General features: G+C 43.5%; 2 protein-coding genes across 8 annotated transcripts in view; one reads left to right on the top strand and one right to left on the bottom strand.

Moving 5' to 3' along the window:
* The window catches only part of LOC124262954 (vitelline envelope sperm lysin receptor-like), a 39,316-nt gene extending 22,993 nt beyond the window's left edge, over positions 1-16,323 (top strand). The window contains exons 1-15 of one of the 3 annotated variants that reach the window (XM_046697565.1): positions 2,290-2,409; positions 2,999-3,075; positions 5,313-5,355; positions 6,474-6,661; positions 7,092-7,246; positions 7,528-7,676; positions 8,322-8,409; positions 9,963-10,116; positions 11,460-11,502; positions 12,394-12,442; positions 13,058-13,182; positions 13,919-14,012; positions 14,572-14,725; positions 15,531-15,576; positions 16,173-16,323. In XM_046697565.1, the coding sequence (XP_046553521.1) occupies positions 3,019-3,075; positions 5,313-5,355; positions 6,474-6,661; positions 7,092-7,246; positions 7,528-7,676; positions 8,322-8,409; positions 9,963-10,116; positions 11,460-11,502; positions 12,394-12,442; positions 13,058-13,182; positions 13,919-14,012; positions 14,572-14,725; positions 15,531-15,576; positions 16,173-16,279 (1,452 nt within the window). In that variant the 5' untranslated portion in view covers positions 2,290-2,409; positions 2,999-3,018 and the 3' untranslated portion in view covers positions 16,280-16,323. The other 2 variants (XM_046697567.1, XM_046697566.1) reach the window with 2 other exon arrangements.
* Positions 16,324-17,805: 1,482 nt separating this feature from the next.
* The window catches only part of LOC124262943 (leucine-rich repeat-containing protein 15-like), a 61,535-nt gene continuing 54,069 nt past the window's right edge, over positions 17,806-25,271 (bottom strand). For all 5 annotated transcript variants that reach the window (XM_046697552.1, XM_046697554.1, XM_046697553.1 and 2 more), the window contains one exon: positions 17,806-21,628. In XM_046697552.1, coding sequence (XP_046553508.1) covers positions 19,859-21,616 — 1,758 coding nt within the window. In that variant the 5' untranslated portion in view covers positions 21,617-21,628 and the 3' untranslated portion in view covers positions 17,806-19,858. The remainder of the gene's footprint in view (positions 21,629-25,271) is intronic.

Genomic DNA, 25,271 nt, shown 5'->3' on the forward strand with positions numbered 1-25,271 from the left:
TAAAGGGAGTCTCATGTCAATCACTGGATTGTCTGGTCCAAACTCTATTGTTTACAGACCGCCGTCATATAGCTGGCATATTGTAAATCAATAACCACTCAATCTGGATTATCTGTCCTTGGAGCTGAAGGTCGGTGATTCTATCCCCGTTATAACAAGACATGGTGCTTGTTCCCCTCCATGGCGCCCGGCATTAAGGATATAAAACAGGGGGTGTCGGTATTCTGTCTGAGTGGGGTAGCTACGTCAAACATGCCACGATATCGGGGTGTACGACCACAAGAACACGCACAAATAATGCGATTGTCTCAACAGCATCAGGAGTGAGGTTCACCACGCTTTCAGCAATATTCCAGCAATATCATGGCAGAGGGCACCAGACATAACCTGCACACGTAGTACCCTTGTGGAATCGAACCCGGCTCTTTCGGGTGACGAGTGAACGCTCATACCAGTAGCTATAGGCTCTTCGGGAGATCAGGACACTGTCCCGTATCGGTCCCAGTGATGTATTTCGAGATGTAATGGATCCGGACGTCGGGCTGGGTACTTGTTGTTTTAGATTCAGTGATCACTAGTTTGGTGGTCCAAACCTTATCAGCGACATGCCACCACCACATATCTAAAATATGCTTATGGCAACGTGAAAATACACCAACCTCTATGCAGTTTTATGGCCCTAGTCTAAACCTCGAATCACTGTCACCCAAATCATTGTTTAGACGTCGACGGGTCAGAAAAACACAAATGTGGAAGAATCTGCTTACATTTATCTATGCCACGGCTAACTGATAATGAAAGATGGCGAGCCACTGGAATGCTTGAAACCGGAACACCCAGCGCAACGTTGCAAATCAGAATTACGTGCACAGGAACACCACATACCGCTTGCAGAGACGTTATCAACAAAACGCCGTCGCAACGATCGTTGGATTCGAACCACCCATCTGCACCAAAGATTCCAACCAGACACACTGACAGCCCGAACAGTTCAGATTCTCTTGCACCGCGCTGATGGCTAAATCCCCAGGTCTGTCCCCTATCAAACACGTCTGGGATGAAATGGGGAGGAGATTGAGACTTTGGCTAAATCCCCCAGTCACGCTTCAGGAACTCCGCCAGGTGCTTCCACAGATATGGAATGCCATTCCACAAGACTTCTTGTGACGTTTGATGGCTCTGTGAGGCGCAGGTGCATCAATGCTCATGGTGGACATACACGTTATTGACTGTGAATGTCATGTTGACCGTTCTCTTACTGTGACCGTTGCTTACATGTGTCCGCCAGAAAAGTTTAAAATGTGCCATTTGCAATCCTATTGTGGAATGATTTTCTTGCAATATCAAAAAAGTCGCATTATAAAATATGAGTTGTTAATTCACATATCTAACTTAACATCAATCACAATAACTTTTACCTTTGAGTATATTTGATATCAGAAGGCACGAGGGTGAGATTCTATTTATCATAAAAATCACTCTTCATTAGTTTCAATGAATCAAAAATGTGTATTTCTGATCACGGTACTGCCATTAGACTTGAAGTGCAGCTATCCAATAGCATTGTGACGTGTTCAAGTTAATGACGTCATAGCATAGTGATATCATCAGGGGTTGACGGTATCTGTCACGTCATTTTGAGTTATGTAATTGATGATGTCAAAGTATTATGATCTTATGTAATTGATGACGTCAAGGTATTGTACAAAAGTTACTGTTAAAACGATATCTCCTTTGGTCTCACACAATCAATGTCTCCCGTTGACCACATTTTTGGATGATAATGTAATATTTAAAGTAACCCAAGAATACAATTCCTTATGCTTTAAATATTTCATATATAATTCCTTTCGGTAACAATGTGTGATCTCGCCCATTCTGTCATCAACTTGTCCCCGATTTGTTCATTTGAGGGCGGACGTGACAGACCTCGACTCACATTTATCACGTACTTTATGATGAAAAGGTATATTTTCCTGAAAAATGAACTTGATCTTTCACTCGAGTGATTTAGCTTTATGCCGAGACTACTTTCAGTCAGCCTCCATGAAATTGGTTTTTACCGTAAACGCAGCTATCGATGAAGTTTGTTATTTGACGAGGAAAGGCAAGTGTGTTCTCGTTATTTCAATGAGCAAATTTTTCTTTAATATTTTAAAGTCATTATGTAATATTGATGAAGCGAAAGTTTAATTAAATCACTTTAAGGTAATGATAAACAGATTGTTTCATTAAACCTTCAACCAAGAGAGCTATCAGAAGACGAAATTGTCGAGCATAGCTGCACGTGTCATCTTCACATTTTGTGCAGGGTTTGCACGGATTTACATCCGGGCTCCTCAGGCACGTGCTGCACGCTTGTACCCGGCCAACATAGACGACATTGAGGCATATGGTTGGTGTGTGTCTGTAAGTAAGCATTTGAAACCTTCCTCCGTTTGTTAATACTCCATATATTGCACGTGTTTGAGGCAATACTTCCGTCCAGGTAAACGTGTTTTGTCGCAGTATCTCCCAAACAGAATGTGAATCGCGCATTAATTACTTTTATTCTGTTCGAACTTGGATTGACGTTCATATATACACCTCGTTTATTCTATCAACTTCATCCAGAATTTAATATCCTGAAGTCAGTTATATAACGAAGTAGTTCCCCAATCACATCTTTCCTAACTAAAGACAGACAACATACATATGGTTTTCAATATCTGTTTACCGTCGGCCCCTCAAGCAACCGGGTTAGAATTGATCTTCACTAAGTCATTTTAACAAGCAAATCGAATTGGGTTGTCTGGCGAGGTATGACTCCGTTGACGCATATCGTATTCAAATTGTGCAGATAGTTGCAGATGTCAATTACCTGATTATCTGGTCCGTTACATGCAATGTTCATTACTGATTGTGGCATTACAGAACAAATGTTTGCATAGTACATGTGTCATATTAAAGTTTTAATTTTTGAGAAGCTCAAATGCAAATACCAGTTTGTCTGTTTCAGGTCCGTCAAGTTCTCCAACCATGACAGCTGGACTGTGTTTACTGCCTCTGTTGCTGGCATGTCTTTCAGTGTTGCTGGTATGTCTTTCAATGTTGCTGGTATGTCTTTCAATGTTGCTGGTATGTCTTTCAATGTTGCTGGCATGTCTTTTAGTATTGCTGGCATTTCTTTCAGTATTGCTGGTACGTCTTTCAATGTTGCTGGTACGTCTTTCAATGTTGCTGGTATGTCTTTCACTGTTGCTGGTACGTCTTTTAGTATTGCTGGTACGTCTTTAAGTATTGCTGGTACGTCTTTCAGTATTGCTGGTACGTCTTTCAGTATTGCTGGTACGTCTTTCAATGTTGCTGGTACGTCTTTCAATGTTGCTGGTATGTTTTTCAATGTTGCTGGTATGTCTTTCAATGTTGCTGGTACGTCTTTTTGTATTGCTGGTACGTCTTTTTGTATTGCTGGTACGTCTTTCAATGTTGCTGGTACGTCTTTCAATGTTGCTTGTATGTCTTTTAGTATTGCTGGTACGTCTTTTAGTATTGTATTACTGGTACGTCTTTTAGTATTGCTGGTACGTCTCTCAGTATTGCTGGTACGTCTTCCAGTGTTGCTGGTACGTCTTCCAGTGTTGCTGGTACGTCTTCCAGTGTTGCTGGTACGTCTTTCAGTGTTGCTGGTACGTCTTTCAGTGTTGCTGGTACGTCTTTCAGTGTTGCTGGTTCATCTGGTACGTCTTTCAGTGTTGCTGGTACGTCTTTCAGTGTTGCTGGTACGTCTTTCAGTGTTGCTGGTACGTCTTCCAGTGTTGCTGGTACGTCTGGTACGTCTTTCAGTGTTGCTGGTACGTCTTTCAGTGTTGCTGGTACGTCTTTCAGTGTTGCTGGTACGTCTTGCTGGTACGTCTTTCAGTGTTGCTGGTACATCTGGTACGTCTTTCAGTGTTGCTGGTACGTCTTTCAGTGTTGCTGGTACGTCTTTCAGTGTTGCTGGTACATCTGGTACGTCTTTCAATGTTGCTGGTACGTCTTTCAGTGTTGCTGGTACATCTTTCAGTGTTGCTGGTACGTCTGGTACGTGTTGCTGGTACGTCTTTCAGTATTGCTGGTACGTCTTTCAGTGTTGCTGGTACGTCTTCCTGGTACGTCTTTCAGTGTTGCTTGTACATCTGGTACGTCTTTCAGTGTTGCTGGTACGTCTGGTACGTCTTTCAGTGTTGCTGGTACGTCTGGTACGTCTTTCAGTGTTGCTGGTACATCTGGTACGTCTTTCAGTGTTGCTGGTACGTCTTTCAGTGTTGCTGGTACGTCTTTCAGTATTGCTGGTACGTCTTTCAGTGTTGCTGGTACGTCTTTCAGTGTTGCTGGTACGTCTTTCAGTGTTGCTGGTACGTCTTGCTGGTACGTCTTTCAGTGTTGCTTGTACATCTGATACGTCTTTCAGTGTTGCTGGTACGTCTTTCAGTGTTGCTGGTACATCTGGTACGTCTTTCAGTGTTGCTGGTACGTCTGGTACGTCTTTCAGTGTTGCTGGTACGTCTTTCAGTGTTGCTGGTACGTCTTGCTGGTACGTCTTTCAGTGTTGCTTGTACATCTGGTACGTCTTTCAGTGTTGCTGGTACGTCTTTCAGTGTTGCTGGTACGTTCTGGTACGTCTTTCAGTGTTGCTGGTACGTCTTTCAGTGTTGCTGGTACGTCTTTCAGTGTTGCTGGTTCATCTGGTACGTCTTTCAGTGTTGCTGGTACGTCTTTCAGTGTTGCTGGTACGTCTGGTACGTCTTTCAGTGTTGCTGGTACGTCTTTCAGTGTTGCTGGTACATCTGGTACGTCTTTCAGTGTTGCTGGTACGTCTTTCAGTGTTGCTGGTTCATCTGGTACGTCTTTCAGTGTTGCTGGTACGTCGTTCAGTGTTGCTGGTATGTCTGGTCCAGACTCGATCATTTTCAGAAAGCCTCCATATAGCTGGAATATTGCTGAGTGCGGCGTTAAACAACCAATACAAGTGTGTTCTATGTCTGAATGGGGTGTCCCAGTGACAATGCAGCGTGTCTCGCGTTTAACGCTGTACGCCAACACGTATCCGAGTGCAATTATCTTGAACACGTTTACCGAATTTCACCTGCTTTTACTTATTCAGTGTGTGGTCACTGTGGTGTTGGTGGGGTAGCCAAGTGCTATAGGCGTTCGCTCTTCACGCCGATTCGGTTCGGTTCTCTACACTAGTACACTGGTTGAAGCCCATTTTAGTGTCCCTCGGCGTGATATTTGAGGAATGTTATTATGGTGTAACCTAACTCTCATTCTTCAGTACGTGCATGTTGCAGGGTATAACTACAGCGGCGATACCTAAAGGATATACCTTGCAAGGTGAGCAGTTCACGCATAATGCAGCCCTGGCAAATGTCATTGTCCTTAAAATGGGAAAGTAATTTGTAGTGGCTTGACTTCACACATTTATCGTTGACAGAAAGTACTAGGGTAGGGCACTAGAGTAACTCGTGGTTTTGTTGATAACATGATCAAAAGCAAACACACTTCAGGTTGTTTTTTCTATTTGTAAAAAGGGTAGGGGGTAACCAGTCCTCGGAGGCGACACAGTTTGTTGTACAGTGTAGCATCCCTTAGTCGTGGTGCCCAACTCTCGCCCCAGCCCTACTCTCGCCCCAGCCCTACTCTCGCCCCATCCAATGACCCTCTCGCCCCTCTCTGTGCCCTACTCTCGCCCTGACCCACTCTCGCCCCAGCCCGATTTCTCTCCCTGATTAAAAGAATCCTGCTCGCCCCAGCCCCTGCTCTCGCCCCAGCCCTGCTCTCGCCCCTGACCTGCTTTCGCCCCAGCCCTGCTCTCGCCCTGACCTGCTCTCGCCCCAGCCCTGCTCGCCCCTGAGGGAGACAATGACCCACTAACCCTGACCCAGTGTTCGGTCTGACTTACTCTCGCCCCAGCCCTACTCTCTCCCAGCCCTACTTCTCCCTGACCTACTCTCGCCCTGACCCCATCTCGCCCCTGACCCACTCTCGCCCCTGACCCACTCTCGCCCTGAGCCCTACTCTCGCCCCAGCCCTACTCTCTCCCCTGACTTCTCCCCAGCCCTACTCTCCCTGAGCCCCTCTCGCCCCTGACCCACTCTCGCCCCTGACCCACTCTCGCCCCTGACCCACTCTCTCGCCCCAGACCTACTCTCTCCCTGACCTACTCTCGCCCCAGCCCTACTCTCGCCCCTGACCTACTTTCGCCCCAGCCCTGCTCTCGCCCCGACCTGCTCTCGCCCCAGCCCTGCTCTCGCCCCTGACCTACTCTCGCCCCAGACCCACTCTCGCCCCTGACCCACTCTCGCCCCAGCCCTACTCTCGCCCCTGACCTACTCTCTCCCCTGACCTATTCTCGCGACAGCCCTACTCTCGCCCCAGCACTCCACACTGACAGTCTGTTACATCACAAGAACTGTTGGGTGCAGCGTTAAACCCCCCTCCCTCTGTTTCAGTGACACCTCTGTGTTCAACCAGTATCGACGGAGGAGCCACCATCACAATCAAAACAGATCTGAACGTGGACGCCAATGCCTACTGCCAACAGGGGACGCCGGTGGGATTCAAACAGGTTGACGACGCTACCTTGACTCTTGACGTAGCCTATCCTGGAAGCAAATCGACCAAGGCCTGCACATTCAAGGTAAACAAGAGCGTCAACGCTGCGCCTGTTGGTTCTCTAAGACAGTGAAAACCCATATGTAACACTTGCATCTTCCCTGATGTCCAAACTGCCATGGTGTGGTGGGGTAGCCTAGTGGTTAAAGCGTTCGCCCGTCACGCTGAATGCCCGGGTTCGATTCCCCGGGTTAGATTCCCCACATGGGTGCAATGTTTGAAACCCATTTCTGGTGTCCCCCGCCGTGATATTGCTGGAATATTGTCTAAAAGCGGCGTAAAACTAAACTCACTCACTCACTGTCATCGAGATGATAGTCCATTGATAACTGTTTACAATTTGTTTCACTTTGCACTTAGATATGTTTTCACGACCGCCTTTAAATAAATCTGGGTCTTGATAGACTCCAGAAAAGGACACATTTACTCTATGACCAAAAATATCTTTTTTTAAGCAACGTGAAAATTCCCAAGTGTATTTCATCAGAGTTGTTGTCTCCTACGGCGAGATTGGTGCTGAGGTGCACACTGACGACGAAGTGGTTACAGTTACCTGCACCTTGGACCCAAGAGGTTCGAAAACTAGCGGGAAGAAAGTTATAAAGGGAAGGTGAGCATCTTCCCGTTAAACACAGACTGCCTCCCTGGTCTAGCGTATCAGGGGCGAAATTTCGCATCCGAACAAGGTGGTGGGGTAGTCCGGTGGTTAAAGCATCCGCTCGACACGCCGAAAATCCGGGTTTGATTTCCCCACATGGGTACAATGTGTGAAGCCCATTTCTGGTTTCCCACGCCATGATATTGCTGAAATATTGCTAAAAGCGACGTCAAACCCAATTACTTGAAAACCTACATTAATGGTATAAATCCGTTTTTAACAATGTGTTTTAGAGTGATTGCACCGAAAGAAATCGTGGTCAACAAGGGGGCAAAGTCCAAATCGAAACTGAAGCTACTACTCACCGACATAGCGAGGCAAAGTCTGAACGGCCGGAACATCAATCTGGGCAGGAAGGTTCTTCTCATCGCCTCCACCGACGGTACGTGTCTTCATTTCACACTGACTGCCTTTACCTTTACGCCGCAATATCCCAGCAATATCCCAGCAATATCGCGGTGAGTTGCACCAGAAATGAGCTTCTTACATTGTAGCCGCTGGAGCCCGTCGAGCCCGTCCCGCAGTGTGACGCTTTAACCGATAACCCCAACACCCCCTTTAATTAAGATCTAATCGGGCACTGGTGACGATGATATTGAACGATGCTGATTGTCTGGTCCAGACTTGACTATTTACAGACCGCCGCCATACAGCTGGAATATTGCTGAGTGTAAAACCTCACTCGCTCGCTGGCTCGAACGATGCTTATATTGTCTGGATTTGAAATATTGTCTTAGTATCATTAACATCAAATATTTTACCGTCATACCATAGCTCTCTGTGAAGAAGCCCGATATCTGATATCTGACGTCAGTATTAACTATGTCAGAGCCTAAATCATTTGTATTCGGAACAGGATGTTTCATTTCGTTCTTGAGATGCAGAAGTCATATCACTTTTTGTTTACTCATACCGAGAACTGGACACTGATTGGCTGGCTGACTGAATGGTCTTTAGTTCTTTACGTGGATAGGTATTGTGCTGGTGTAAAGACTTTACCTTATTTGTATTTTATGTTTCTTAATAGGTTCTTCTGGAGAGAAGGGTATACGAATAACATCTTGTGACGCTATTGGTCAAACAACGGGAAAACGGTATCAAGTGATACGAGCTGGGTAAGGATTCTAAAAGGGCCAAACATTCCATATTTATGCGGGAATGGCAATGGGACTTCTTTGAAGAAGTAACTTCTTCGTGAGTATTTCATAAGTATAGTCCTTGGCAGATTCCGTGAGCGGTAGGATGGAAGTACTTCTCGCACAGGGCAATTTGAACATTCCAGCAGATTGCCTGTCCCGGAAAACAAGATCCTGACCACGACTTGTCTGTAGGTACTCGCCCAATACTGAACACTCAGGAAGTTCTTTGCTCTAAAAGATAATAAAATACCACGCACATTTGAAACTTAAAATCAATTGTATTAATGGAGTCATGAACAGTACTCCACAACAAACAACACCTTCGAGAACACCGCTTCCCCCTTACTATTGCCCCTGTTACCAGAGTGCGAGAGGCTCACAAGACCTCCAGAGTGCGAGAGGCTCACAAGACCTCCAGAGTGCGAGAGGCTCACAAGACCTCCAGAGTGCGAGAGGCTCACAAGACCTCCAGAGTGCGAGAGGCTCACAAGACCTCCAGAGTGCGAGAGGCTCACAAGACCTCCAGAGTGCGAGAGGCTCACAAGACCTCCAGAGTGCGAGAGGCTCACAAGACCTCCAGAGTGCGAGAGGCTCACAAGACCTCCAGAGTGCGAGAGGCTCACAAGACCTCCAGAGTGCGAGAGGCTCACAAGACCTCCAGAGTGCGAGAGGCTCACAAGACCTCCCAGAGTGCGAGGCTCACAAGACCTCCAGAGTGCGAGAGGCTCACAAGACCTCCAGAGTGCGAGAGGCTCACAAGACCTCCAGAGTCCAGAGTGCGAGAGGCTCACAAGACCTCCAGAGTGCGAGAGGCTCACAAGACCTCCAGAGTGCGAGAGGCTCACAAGACCTCCAGAGTGCGAGAGGCTCACAAGACCTCCAGAGTGCGAGAGGCTCACAAGACCTCCAGAGTGCGAGAGGCTCACAAGACCTCCAGAGTGCGAGAGGCTCACAAGACCTCCAGAGTGCGAGAGGCTCACAAGACCTCCAGAGTGCGAGAGGCTTTCGCAAGGCTCAAATTACAACATTAGGAACTAAGGCCTCCTTACGTGGACCACAGTATCAATATATTCTATTTGTGTGACGTCCATACCAATCTAGGAGTCGATGCTGACAGAGCATGTGTCACCTATGAACCCTGTCGTACTTCCAGGAACTTAGTAACTAGTGAAGATTCAAGACGTAACCGAACTCAAGGCCGTCTGAACTGTAGTCTAAGTGTTAGGGCAGATCTCTGGTTACCTCTACAATTTGAAAGGATGCGAGTTATATTCCCTGCCTGACAATCAAGGGTGTATCATTGCATTACTACTATTGTCCCCCGCTAGGATATTGCTTCGAGCAATACTCCTATAAGTGCAACAATCTTGAACCTATATGTGCAATAATCTTGAACGTGGTGGTTATCGCCTTATACTGCCTGAGTCGACGATACACAATAATTTGAATTAGTTGTAAAATATATCTTCGCCTCTGAACACCAAGACTGTGAGGCAGTATCCCAGTCTTAAGTCGGTTTGTACTTCCAGGTGCGGCGACGGTCAAGTGTTCAAGAAGACGCTGGGTTTCGTCACGACAGGGCTGACCGCCATGAGTCCATACTTTGATATGTTTCATCTCGACAATGACAAGATAGTCACGTTTGACTGCAACTTTACCCTTTGTAAAACACAATGTGACGGGGTAAGTGTTATATACAGGCCATGTGGATTCATCGAGGTATATAGGGACGGTGGGCACAATGTGTGAAACCCATTTCTGGTGTCTGCCGCCGTGATATTGCTGGAATATTGCTAAAAGCCGCGTAAAACCCAACTCACTCAGAGGTATATTCTGGAGACACTGGTGGGGAAGTCATCTGATGCGCTTTTCGTCTCTTAAGCTTGTCAGAAATTTTGATCGGGGTTCAAATTCCAATTGCGTCGTGATTGTTAAAAGGTTGAATAGGATTTCACACTGGCTTCATTACTTCAGCCTTTCAGCTAACAGATACGATCTGGGAACTGTTGTCCAAAACAACCTTAGCGTTCAGGTGATCGCAACTCCCATGCCTAAACATAGACTTGCGACAGTCTTAGAATTGGTTTTGCCCATACTTGTCATAAGAAGCGACTGACCAGATCTGGCGTTCAGGCGTTATTATGTCATCGTATTCCATTGATCCATGCTCATAATGTTAATTACTGTATTGTCTGGTCCAGATTAGATTATTTACATACCGCCGGCATATAGCTAGAATAATGCTGATTGCAGAGTCAACAAATAGTGTTCAATCCTCTTGCGCAGCGTTAATGTGGGTACTTGCGCAGGGTACTGGTACTTTTGAGTATTGTAGTCTGGCGTAATTAGGAACATTTCAGATTTACAGCGGCATGTGACACCAGCGATGGGCTTCACACGCTGCACCTTGTGTACCTCGCTTATCAGACTACTAATGAATTGACTGATACGATGTGAGTGAGTGAGTTTAGTTTTACGCCGCACTCAGCAACATTCCCGCTATATAGCGGCGGTCTGTAAATAATCGAGTCTGGACCAGACAATCCAGTGATCAACAGCATGAGCATCGATCTGCGCAATTGGGAACCGATGACATGTGTCAACCAAGTCAGCGAAACTGACCACCCGATCCCGTTAGTCGCCTCTTACGACAAGATAGTCGCCTTTTTATGGCAAGCACATGGGTTGCTGACGACCTATTCTATCCCAGATCTTCACGGGTCCTGATACGATGTGAATTGTCATTGCATTATGATTCAATGTCAACCAAAGAGTCCTTTGCCTGAAGCCCATTTCTAGAGTCCATTTCTAGAGTCCATTTCTAGAGTCCATTTCTAGAGCCCATTTCTAGAGTCCATGGGATGATATTGTTGAAATATTGCTAAATCCGCCTTAAGTTCAACTCCCTCATAGATAAAAGATCCTGTTATTCCTATTGGGAGATTCTGCTGGAATGTCGGAGTGATGTTCTACCTTTTGTATTCTCTATTTGGGACTGACAAAGTAAGGTAATGATCTCTTTTCAGAGTTCCTGTGAGAATCAAAGACGTCGAAGATCCCCCAACCACGGTAAGTTGAAACAGGGAAGGTTTGGTTACTGTCAGGAGATTTCAGCAGTGTTAGTTTGACCTACAACCTCCATGCTGGACGTCATACCAGTGTTGGCCTGGTTGCGGTATTCTTCTCACTAAAGGAAAACACCATAATTTAACTGGCGTGGTGGTCAAAATGGTGTTTAAACAACTAACTCACTAGCGAGTCTGACTTTTATGGCAACTTGAGACAGGCACTATTTCATTCAGAAGTGCACCCACCGATTGGTGGCAACAAGCTCAACCAGGTGTGCTCACACCGACTGGAGGCAACCGAATTCGCCAAACGTGGAATGGAAGCATGTAGCAGCCCTCAATCCACCAGGGTCGTACATGTGAGGTGAAATTGGGTTTTACGTCGTGCATGAGAATATTTCGCTCATATGACGACGTGCATGCATGCATGCATGTGTATGTGTGGCTGCTTGTACTAGCCCAGACTGAAGCTGGTTTTATAGTGCTAGCTCACTGAGATACCATACCGCAGTGAAGCATGAATACCCCACTCAGACACATTATACTGACTCCGAGCCGACCAGTCCTTGTTGTACCCATTAATGCCGAGCGCCAGGCAGGGACCAACAAGTACCATATCTTAACGTCTTTTGGTATGCCACGGTCGGGGATCGAACCCGCGACCTTCCGCTCGGGTCGTACATGTGCTGGTGTGGGTCCGCCAGGCTTGTCAAGGGAGATAGCTTGTTGGATCAGCGTAGATCGATGATGTTAATGTCACTCACTGATCAGATGACTGCCTAGTCCACCCTTGATTATTTACAGATCGCTGTGACATACCTGGAATATTGCGGGGGCGGCATCAAACAATTTGCCGATCCATTGCGTCTAAAAAATGACTTTCTGCTTTCAGTTGTACCTGCCGCCTTTATCAACTCGGCCCCAAGTCCGTTTAAAACAAGGTATGAAGAATGAGTTCCATATTAAGCTATGTGCCTTTTAAGAACCTCACATCTGCCCTGGACAAGGATCTGTGCAGGACAATTTGATGAAAGTAGTATATTTTGTTGATATAGAATTTCAGTGCAAAAGACCCGTGAAGATCCGGCTTAGAATATTGATCTTCAGTAACCCATGCTTGTAAGAGGTGACTAACGGGGTCGGGTGGTCAGGCTCGCTGACTTGGTTGACTTGGTTGACACGTCATCGTTTTCCAATTGCGCAAATCGATGCCCATGCTGTTGATCACTGGATTGTCTGGTCCAGACTCGATAATTTACAGACTGCCGCCATATAGCGGGAATATTGCTGAGTGCGGCGTAAAACTACACTCACTCACTCATTTAGTGCAAAAGAATACCAAGTCTTGACTAACCTTCAGTTTATCTGCCAACCAAGCAACTCGCCATATGCCACTCTTGGTGGCGTTTCATTAGGCACTTTCATTCTGTGAAATGGTCAGTTTTGCCTGAAAAAACAAACACTTATCTCATGGCCCAGCAGAGTTGCCCAACGTTCTCAGGCATTTTGGCCCCGTCCTTGGGGCGTCGTAAAACCACCTTCCCTCTTACTTTCAGGTTTCAAAGATCAGCATATAAAGAAGAGCATACGAAGATTTTCTTGACCAACGTGGCCGGCTATAAACTGCATAACGTCAGTCTGCAAAGGGGAAGGCCGTATGTGCTTCATGCCGTTACTGACGGTGAGGTCAATACAGCACAGGTGTAACCGAGCATTCTTCTGCCACCTGTATTGGTGGGCAGGTCTTACCAAAACTCTTGTGAGTGTGCAAGAACTGGAAACGTGGATAACAATTTCTTTAATACTTCACACTAAATGTAAAATAGAATCAAGATGAAAGTCATGGGACCGAGGCACTAAGGAATAAACTCAGTCATCGGGACCCTTCATTTCTGCCATGAATACTTACACGTGATAAAAAATCTTGTCCCTCAGCATTATCTTCAACGTGTACAGGGACTTTGTTCGCGTGAAGGCTCGTCCTGAATATCGTCCCCCAATAATATTTATTGTACAAAATTCCTGACAAGTAATATAAGATTCCTATAATTAACATTATTGCCAGATTTTAATGGTTCAGGTTCATTACTTTACAAGACTATATATTTTATAAGACACTTGAAATTAGGTAGCCTAGTGGTTAAAGCGTTCGCTCGTCACGCAGAAGATCCGGATTCGATTCCCCACATGAGCACAATGTGTAAAGCCAATTTTGGTGCCCTCCACCGTGATACTGCTAGAATATTACTGAAAGTGGAGTAAATCTAAACACTCACCCTTGAAATCAGTAACGGGAACCACTGGAACCCTATTGCTGTAGGTCAAGGTGGTACCCTGTGTCTCCATAAACACTAACAGTAATGTGGCCACTTTCTACTGGCAATGGTTTGATGAAATTTGGAAAGTGACTATTTCAGGAAAGAAAGGCGAGGTGGGGCTACAGGTGATGAGGTGCGACATTGTCACCACGAGAATTCAACACAATCTACGCATGGCAGCCATTAGAGATGGGTATGTCACATCTTTCTGCTAGTTTACTGTCTACTATGAGTAACAGCCAAGTGTCCTTCCATATTAAATGAATGACACCTGAAATGCTGCTCAGTTTGGCATTAACGCGTTGTGAGTGACAGCATTGAGGCGTTCGCTCATTACGTTAAGAGAACAGGTTTGACTCCCCTACATTGCTCATTTGAGGACTATTGCTAAAAATGACAAACAGTTAAACACCGACTTGGTCACTGGGGCGCATCGATGAAATGTTTTTAAAACCCGTAAAATCGACAACATCGAACTTTATTGTGTCAATCTCAGGGTTGTCTGACCCAGACATTCGCTGTCATTAAACTAAAATATTGGGAGTGCGGCATTTCCTCCCCTTGTCAATCCAGGATACGATGATTGTGGGGTTTCTACTTTATTATGAAGCATAGTTTGTCTGGTCCCTAACGATACTCGCCGTGATGTGAGTGGTACATCGGGTTATCACGTGTTGGATTTTAAAACTAAATTTAATTCAAGTACTTTATACAGACAGGTAGTATCCACAAACTACGTGATTTCTTTCCAGGTGCGGCGTGGAACCTGTTTTCAGACCGGATCAGGGTTTCATCACTTCCGGGTTGACGGCCACAAGCCCATATTTCAAAGGTTTCTCTATCAGGGGAGACAAAAGCCTGACCTTCGAGTGTGACGTCATCCTTTGTCATCAAAACTGTGATGGGGTTAGTATAGACAATAGATTTGTATCATTTACCCAGAATGTCACAGGTAGCCTTTGGCGAAGCAATTCGCTGTGTAGAGTTATGTCCCTTGATCAACGGTTCCAGGTTCGCCCTCTTAATGCGTCTGGGTTATTCAGCAGGATACCCGTGCTCGATCATTTACTGGATTAGTATAGGTCTGAGACTTGCAGCAACTACCTGTAAAGCTTTCCTGTAACATTTTCCTGCAGGGGTTGGGTGTCCTAGTGGTTAAAGCGTATGATCGTCACGCCGAAGACTCGGGTTCGATTCCCCACATGGGTACAATGTGTAAAACCCATATCTGGTGTCCCCCGCCGTGATATTGCTGAAATATTGCTCAAAGCGGCGTAAAACCATGCTCGCTCACTCACTCCTGCAGCACTGAGCTAACATTACTTTTCAAAGTCTCACTCGTCGGCCTGAATGCAGATGTTGGACAAGATGTCGCTTGATGTGGGTTTAAAGTCTTTGTTGCCTGACCCAGTACAGAGCTGATCCTCAAACCATTGCTCTTTTAATAGTTCAAATCCAGATTTGCGTAGTTTCTTTGCTTGTTAGCCCATACCTATCGGGATCATATGTTCATCATATTGGCAGCTTAATGATGAAACCCGTGTCTACATTCAAATTTCGGGCTGGTGAATTATTTTGTGAGCTAGTAACCTTCAGGCATAGCTTGCCCGACTATGGAAACTATTCGCACACTGCCTACATGTCACAGGTGGTTTTCAATAATGCAGTGACAAATGTACATTGTGGGTAACTGTAAGTTCTATATTTTCAGCGGACCTGTATCCGGCAAAGAAAGAAACGGGAACTTGAAAAACAAGGTAAATCTTTGTAATTTAAAGATCTGAACAATTTAGCTCCGATTTACCAGCCACTGCACCCAAATCATTACAGCAGCCATGTTTCGACACCCTACAAACGTTTCTGTACGAAACTAATTGTACACACAATGTCCAGTGCTAGAACTGGCGTGTTTAAAGAGATTTGTTTGTATTTTTTGGTAAAAGGTTCACCGGAAGTAGGGACAATTGTTACTCCGTGTTATCAGGACTGGAGTCTTTGTTTGTACTGACACAGGCTAAATCTTGTACGAACATGTGTACATGCTCTGAAATCTTGTTCACTAATCTAAGAGCCAAAATGTAATTTCTTAACGCACTGCAACACTCCAATCTTTCTGAAATACGTCTTTTTTCACTCTATGCGTGGGTGCAATGTGTTAAATCCAGTTTTAAATTAAATCCAAATCCATGTCCCCTACCGTTCTGTTGCTGGAATATTGTTGTGTTTTAGCAGTTTGAATCATATCGTTCAAACATTTTAAGGACAATTTGGCTGGATATAATGAAAGGCGCAGCACTAACGGACGGATACAATATATGCTTGCGTTTAAAATGCATTGACACTTTTGTTCCAGAACTATTCCTGGAGTCCGGCAGTATACAATCGGCTTCTTACATCGTCAACCCTCGGGCCAAGAGGTCAAGGTCACTACGTCACAAAGATATGCTTGAAGCTGTTTGAAGTTCAATTTGTAATGTGAATGAATAAACCTAATACTGGCCACATTACTGTTTGTTTGCCATGCTGTGGCGGAACTGCTGTACGAGTACCATCCGTGGAACCCGTGAAGATCGGTAGAATTGGTCTTCAGCAACCCATGCTTGTCGTAAGAGGCGACTAACAGGATCGCAGACTTGGTTGGGGTCATCACACATGCGTAGATCGATGCTCACCCCGTTGATCACTGGATTGTCTGATTCAGATTCAATGATCTACAGGCCTCAGTCATATAGCTGGAATACTACCGGTTGCATGGCCGACCAATCAGTTGGTATATAGCTCATGCCACCGTAGCTCCCGGGAATGTCTGCCCGGGAGAGGAAGGTCGGGGATTCCCTCCCCGTCATTCCAAGACATGGTGGGTTTTTTTCCTCCATGGCGCTCGCCTTTAAGAATATAAAACATGGAGTGATGGTATTCTGTCTGCATGGTTGGCTGTTTGATTGTTTAACACCGCACTCGGCAAGATTCCAGCTGTATGGCGACGGTCTGTAAATATTCGAGTCTGGACCAGACAATCCAGTGATCAACAGCATGAACTTCAATCTTCGCAATTAGAATTCGATGACGTGTCAATCAAGTCAGCGAGCCTGACCGCCCGATCCGTTAGTCGCCTCTTACGACAAGCATGGATTACTGAAGACCAATTCTAACCCGGATTTTCAAGGGTCCTCTACTGTCTGAGTGGGGAAGCCTTGTACATCGGGACTAGCACAACACGCGCTATACCGAGACGATTATTTTAAACACCACTTTAGAGTTTGTTTCATTACTCATGAGGGGCGGTGGGGTAGCCTAGCGGTTAAATTCTGAGGACTAGTAGAAATAAACTTTCACCTTATCTACTGAACTATCCTTAAAGAATGAATTTCTACTGCTCCGACTTAAATGAAATTGTTCACGTATTTGATGCACAGCAGTCAACAATATTGTACTTTTGACCAGAGCGAAGCAGGTTCCATCAAGTTCTGGAAGACACCGTTCTCACCAGTGGGGTAGCTTAGTGGTTAAAGCGTTCGCTCGTCATGCCGAAGACCCGGGTTCGATTCCCCACATGGGTGCAATGTGTGAAGCCCATTTCTGGTTTCCACCGTAGTGATATTGCTGGAATATTGGTAAAATCACTCACTCACTCCAGGACCACAACACCATGGTAACCTTGGTCGAAAAGACTGCCTTCAGCAGCTAAACATCCAGTGATTAAATACGGTTAATAAACTCTTTCTACAACATGTACAATGTTTCAATTACATCATGTTGTCACCTCGATGTGCGAGTGATTATTACCACTCTGAGCTGTATTTCATTTATACCACAGTGAGTCAGCTTGATGTGGCAGAATCCAGAAACAAGTGTATGCGAGTCAGATGAAGTCTGGAATCAACCCATGACATTATTTGGTTGCATGCATAAGCGTAGAGCACTGAGAACAAACCTCAGACAACCCAATATCAGCCATTCTAAAAACATAATCAAACAATGTAAAATATTTTATAACAATTTTTATTTTTTCAGATCTTGGTAAAAACAGACATTTTCACACTTGCTCGAAACATGCCAACCATTCCTGCTACGGTTCAGCATTATATCATAGAACAACCCGCCCATCATGAAACAGTAATGTGAAAAATAGAACAAAAAAATATTTGTTTTTTTTTAACTTAAACTATGATTACATACAGTGCCCTTGTGAATCCATACTGATTACATATCAGGCAAGATATCGTCTTTTGCATTTTTCTTAGAATTATTAATATTCCTGTCAAAACCATTTAAACAGTATTTTTGTGAAGAAAGGGTATGGCTGCTTCAAGAATGACAATAAAAACAACATTTCCAGAGGCTTGATACCCCTTGGATCCATCCATCCATACATCACACAGTCTCGTCCCTTCCATCATATGTACACTATCTAGGTCCGTCAAACTGTACAAAACATGTCTAATGAAAACAACATGAAACTGACATGTCAACATCTCGTAACATTTCAATAAGTTATGTAGCACTAAAGTATATATTAAAACATTCTGATTATTTACATATTTCACAGTGCATGAAATCAATAATTTATACATGATTGTTTGGTAATCAGTAATGAAATACTAAAGCGGACTTGATTCAATGAAAAAATAGGAAAACAATATCTCTTTTGGGTTCAGCTGAGAATTGTATTTAATCTGAAAATCAGATTTGGAATCGGAGACATGTATACCCAATGACTGATATTTTTGTCAGGGTAAAACACAGGGCCCTTGACATGACTTGCAGTAGATCTTATAGCTATTACCAGACCCAACAAAGTGGCACTCCATCTCTACGTATTTGCTGAGATGTTATCTTATCAAAATCTTCTATTTTCTGCTGTCCAAGAATTCCCACTTCTAAGAATCAAATATCTATTATTTTCATTGATTCTCTAAAAACTAGCATAGATTTTACGAACGGAATTCATGAACTTTCGACTTACGATAAGTTCGTATTTAAGAAATATGAAAACATGAAAATCTATATGAAGCACATTGTCTGTAACATGTTTAGCTTCATGAACGCATGTCAATGGAATGTGAAAACATAAGGAATTGAAGCACTCGTAAAATATGCATACACACTGTCATTATAGATTGATGGCAAGAAAAGGAAGTGTTCTCAACTTGTTTGTATATGGGAACTCATCTATATTAATTATAACAGAATCAAGGGATCTCCCTTGTCAATGTTGAGCCAAATTCCAGATAACATAACCAGTAATACTTCTCAGTTTTGAGCAAATGTTTACGAACATGATATCAAATCTGTAAATCTCACCTGAAAACAAAAACAATACTTATTCACCTGCAAATATTGATCCTGACACTGTTTTGCCAACCCTGGAGAGGTGAGAAAGTCAAATTATCTGTTTCTGATAGTCACGATTTTGTTTGGGGATTTATGTCTGAGGACTGAAACTTTCAAAATTCAGAATGTTTAGATCGTCTGATGACCCTATCTCTTAGAACTACCACTGTCTGTTGGCACTGTGTGGGCAGTTGCAGAAAAGGATGCAGTTGGTGTACAATGTCTTAATAAAGAACATACCAGGCATAGTGATCAGTACAAGGAGGAAGTTTAAACCAAGGTCAGCGGATGAAGGTCTATCAAAGGGAGACAACTCTGTACTGTAACTCGCTGATTTAGACCACTGAGCAATCTGGTCCACAATGAGTGAGTGAGTGAGTTAACATTTAATGTCGGCATTATTTCAGCCATATCATGACGTCTGGTCCGCAGACTATGAATGAGTTAGTGTCATGGGTGCAATGTTACTTTTACCTGTATCTCATTACATTTGGTCAGATGTCATCTAGGTGTGAAGTATTATTGCTTGTAGTCAATGGATGAATGACAAATGACATTTGCCAAGGATATCAAACTAATCAGGGCAAATATTTGATTTTGAAAGAACAACCATCACATCCTCTGATATTCAAGGGACATAACTCTGTAAAATCATTTATTATATTCAATATTGCATGGACTCAATCAATGACTGTAGGCTTCCTTTCATAATACTGCAAGGGATATCAGGAAGCTGGTAAATATCACCCATGCCGCCTTCGATGGCGCCATCTGGCTTCCAGAGGACATTTGTTGTGTCGCTACAACACTAGCACTGGTTGTGATGGCGTTCCTCCTAGTCCGCACATGGATACACTGTTCAATATGCACATCTGTGTTCACGAACACTGGGTTTACACACACGTAGTAGTCTGAGATTGCCGACAGACCTTGAACCACGTGGGCAGTTTTGAAAGGAGCAAGGTATTGGTCTTTCAGTGGTGCCGAACACACCTCTTCATTCAAACACACAATTTTCAAAGTCCAGTAGATCTGTGAACCTGATGAATATGGCCACTTCACCTTAACAGATGTGTCTGATTCACTAACGACTGTCAAATTCATATGAATATATTTTGGGTTCGTGTTTTGCTCATCGTACCTGAATCCAACAAGGTGTTGCAATGGATTACAAATGAGATACAGACTCTGAAGGGAGACACCCTCCAACATCCCAGTCGTGACCGTCTCAAGGTCATTGTCAGAGAGCACCAGATCCTGAAGGTCACGAAGGTCACTGAAGGAACCATCCTTAACGATGTTGATGGAATTTTTGGAGAGATTCAAACATTGCAGGTGGACCATCCCTCGAAAATGACCCGGATCTATGTACAGAAGTTCATTATCTTGAAGCTGCAACGTGAGAATAGTTTCCCGAAAACTATCAAAAACTCCAGTACTGAGTGAAGTTATCTTATTATGACTAAAATCCAAATATCGGATCCTTCGCACCTGCTGGAACATGTCCCGCTGTAATCGAGTTAATTTGTTGTCCGAGAGTGACAGCTTCTCCATGTCCAGACCAAGAAATGCTCCTCTGGGAATCAAGGAAATTTTGTTTTTATTCAAAAGCAACTCTTGCAGCTTGCGGAAATTCACAAATACATTTCCTGGAACAGAGGTGAGATCATTGTTGGACACATACAGTTTGACCAAACTTGGATAGAAGTCTGATGTTGATATTTGAGTGAGATCGGAGATTTTGTTGAAGTCTAATACAAGACTGGACAGACGAGTTAACCCCACAAACATAGCAGCATGTACTTCTGTCAACATATTGTATGACAGATCCAACGTCCGCAGATGTTCCAAACTTGAAAAACTATTATTTGCCACACGATGAATCACATTGTTAGAAACATCCAAAGATCTGAGAGAGGTCAGACCTGAGAATGTGCCTGTTTCAATCGCTCCAATTTGATTACTTCGTAAACTTAAACTTGTCAAATTTGTGAGAGATGTGAAAGCTCCAGAGTCCAGATAGTCAATGTAATTATCAGAAACGTCTATCTTCTTCAAATGAGGGATGTTTCTCCATGGTGAAGACGTGACTTGATGCAGGACATTATTATTGAGAAATATCTCATCCAGATTTGGTAGATTCAAAAAGGCCTCATTTGGGAGATTGTTGATCTTGTTGGACACTAAGTTCAATGTTCGAAGGTTTGGCAGGTTGGAGAATATTCCTGGAGGGAGCACCGAGATTTGGTTGAATCCTAAGTCCAGGAGACGGACTCTGTTTGGCATCTCTGTCATGACGGTCCGCAGCTGGACGTCACTCAGCCTGATTCCTCGGCAGTACACAAAGTAGTCCAAGTTGCACTGACATAGCGATGGACAGGCTGTTGCCATGGTGACATATCCCATGATGCCTAGCAGTAACAATCCAGTATCCATGGAAACGGGAGATAAACTTGCATTCATCTTCCATCTCACCTGAAACAATAATGAAATGTTTTAAATATTCATAATACATTACACGGTGTAGGAATACTATTGTCATTACAACATATTTTACTGACGAGAATTCTGAAGAGCTGTCAGGGTATGGACAAACCAAGTATGAGATTATATATCTGGGCACATGTGGGATTCAAACCCAGTAACAGCTCAAACATACGAAGGGAGGACACTTAAATATTACATACAGATCTTCAGATAAACATGGCCATGAGGTTACCCCCATCAACCTCTGATGTGACAGACTAAATGTAAGTAGGACAGTATAACTGTAGTAATATGGAAGAATCAGATGATCTTATTCTTCCTTTGAGTGGCGTATAATATTATTATTATACTGTCATTTCCAAAACACTGTAAAATTACAACTTCAAAATCATTATGTTCAAATTCCCGGTATGGCTGAAATCAGAGGCCATATACCGAAATACTGCCTCCATGACATAAAACTTGCTCACTCACAAAGTATGCTGATAAACATAATCCCCCACGCACTGTACCCTTTCTGACCTCCGACCTCCACAGGTCAAGGAGTAGAGGGTGTCGTTGCGATGTTGAGAGGATTAAATGCAAGACGGATCATGATGGTCTTTGTGTCGGAATCCAATCTGCATACAATGCAGAGATTCCGCGGAAAACCGATCCGGTCCGCGGAAATGTACACAATCCTGGCACTACATGTTTCAATTTAAGGCTTTCATTACTTGTGTTTGTATCAATACACTGAAAGGCAAGTCAACTACAATGACTGGGGCTCCTGTGATGTATGTATGGGATATTAAGATAATATTGACACTGTAGCAACGTGGGACGGTATAATCGCTGATGGACATGGGTTCGCATGGATGGTGTCTGTGGAGTAATATTTTGAAATTTGAAACAATAATGAAAACGTTCCTTAGGCCAGACCAATTATATTTCTTGTTTTACAGATTTTTGTCCTCAGAAAACCTAAAGGCAGGAGGGAAAAAAATATAAAATAAAATCACTGTTCAAATATATTTTCCTTTTGAATACTAAAGTATTTTATTTTTGGCAATTTATGAAGTGCATATGGGGCAAAAAACAATCTAAAAAATCTTTTTTTTGGTAAGTTTCTTTGTAAGTTTACATTGTCTTCCAATAAAAACATGAGGATTTTATTTTTGGAGCGGGGAGAATTAATTTATATTTTTTTTCTTATTCTTGAAAAAAATACGACAGGCAGATCCATAAAACAAGAAATATAATTGGTCTGGCCTAAACTTGTTTTCAGCAGTATATTCGAAACTTATCATTTATTATAACATTTAAAACAGTGTAATAACATCAACTGAATACAATGACATATGGAAGTTAGTAAGTAAGTAACATCCTATTTTCTCAGAACATGCTGAAGAAATATTTTTGTACCAATCAATAACATCTCTTTATAATGTGTTTTTTCAAAATATAATCTCCATGAAACCAGCGAAAGACATAATATTCAACACATTATAAACTGAACCAAAAGAAAACAATTTAATAAAGTACATCTCAAAACTGAATGAGATTGACAGCTTTTTGTGTTTAATATGCAATTCCTAAATACCCAGAACAACACAATTTGATAGGCTTCTTGCCAAATATTACATAAATAAGATAATGCTTTCTTCGTGGTGTTTCAGTGCAGCACAAACTCAGCATTCTGTCAATTCAGATCACAAAAGTCAACATTTCACAAATGACAAGTCCCTTGTACTCACGGTGAACTTAGATCCTGACAGTGGAAAACTCAAATCAAATTCCACAAACACAATCTAATTTTCCATCCAGCAAGAATGTACTCACAACTTAGATCCTGTGTACAAAAACCCAGACAAACTCCCGATAAACAGCCCATCCAGTGACCACGGTACTCCCTGTGGACTTGGAGCCTGTGTAGAAAACTTAACCAAATTCAATATAAACATCTAATTTTCGCTGGAGAATCCACCTTTCATCTGTGTAGATGTGTCTATCTTTGTCTACATTCCACGTCTGCTCCATACAACTACCACAAATGACCAAGGCTAATACCCAAATATTTTCCTCAGAGCCAAAGTACAACTCTAATTACTAATCAGCGGACATATTTGCCAACTAAAACCGTCCCTAAACCTCAAATCCCTCGAGCAAACGTACAAAATCGTAACAAACTGTCCTGTAGACTGTATTTGTTCAGGCTCCTACTTGTCAACAGTGAGCCCATCTTGAGGTTAACTTGGCTCGAGCTGGTGTTTGGGTAGCGTGGAGGACAGCAGGGAGAGGTACATCCCTACACGGAACAATGCTACCTGACTGGCGAGTCAATTGGTATACAGCACAGGTTGGGCTGAGTGGAATTCCTGAAGGAAAATGTTGCCAATCACTATTGAACCCTTGAGAACAAGCAAATCTCAGAGGCATATAATTTACTGTTGGTTCACATATACAGCCAGAGTGAGTGAGCGCGCACACACATGAGTGAGTGAGTGAGTGAGCAAGCGTGCACACGCATGAGTGAGTGAGTGAGTGAGAAAGTGAGAAGATATGGTGCTGACAATCCTGAAAACTTCACTGAACAGGGAATTGGGATGTGATTTGGCGGGTTAGAAAATAAGCAGATTCTACTACAACAGATATGAAATAAAATAAAACTTAAAGTCAAGCGAGTTGGGTTTTAGCAAAGTCACGGCAAGGCACACAAGAAATAGGCTTCACACATTGTACAGAGAAATAGAACCCAGGCCTTTGGTATGACAAGCTAACAATTTAACCACAGGACTACCCACTGCTCCCTTACTCATGTTAACTTACATACATTACAAATACTCCATCACTGCTTATAACTGAAAAGCACGATTTATGTTTCTATTTCTGCTCAAAGTAAACTAAGATATAGCCAAGAGACAACTGTAGACATCCCTGGCCTAACATTGGCAACATGTTCAGAAAAGTTACTGAAAAAAATCCCAAATATCTGAAATATCTTAAGATGTCTTCCTAAACAACCAGTGAGTATGTTTATGATCATGTAGCAGCCATAAAGTGACTACACTCACTCACTCACTCACTGGGTTAACCTCTTTGGTCATGTGGACAAGGCGTCCGACTTTGGATCAGAAAGTCTGTGGTGCGAATCCCAGCACAGGAAATTTTATGGCCGCTACAATCAGGGCAGAGGGCAGTCTATGTGGTTAAGTTTTCATTCATTACAGGGAGCCTTCGTTGTGTGGAGGCCATTTCTGGTGCTCCGGAATATTGGTAAAAACATAGCATAAAAGCATATTCATTAACTCACTCAATCACTAAAAATCCATAAACAAGTAATGTAACTTTCTGTCCCGACATGCCTTCAATTTGTCCTCTCAGCTGACCCACCAGCAATCCTTTCACCATAAATCATGTGGTGACGCCTCCATAAGTGTTTGTGTCATCAGCTACATCGTCAAGTTGACATGTACACACTCCCAGCAGTATTCCGGAGGCATCCTGTCGGAGCCTGGTAGAGTCAGGATACCCAGGGATCCAGGACTATCGAGCAGTGTCAGGATACCCAGGGATCCAGGACTATCGAGCAGTGTCAGGATACCCAGGCATCCAGGACTATCGAGCAGTGTCAGGATACCCAGGCATCCAG

The sequence above is a fragment of the Haliotis rubra genome, unplaced genomic scaffold, assembly GCF_003918875.1.
Source record: "Haliotis rubra isolate DU_JTF1 unplaced genomic scaffold, ASM391887v1 Scf860, whole genome shotgun sequence".
NCBI lineage: Eukaryota > Metazoa > Mollusca > Gastropoda > Lepetellida > Haliotidae > Haliotis > Haliotis rubra.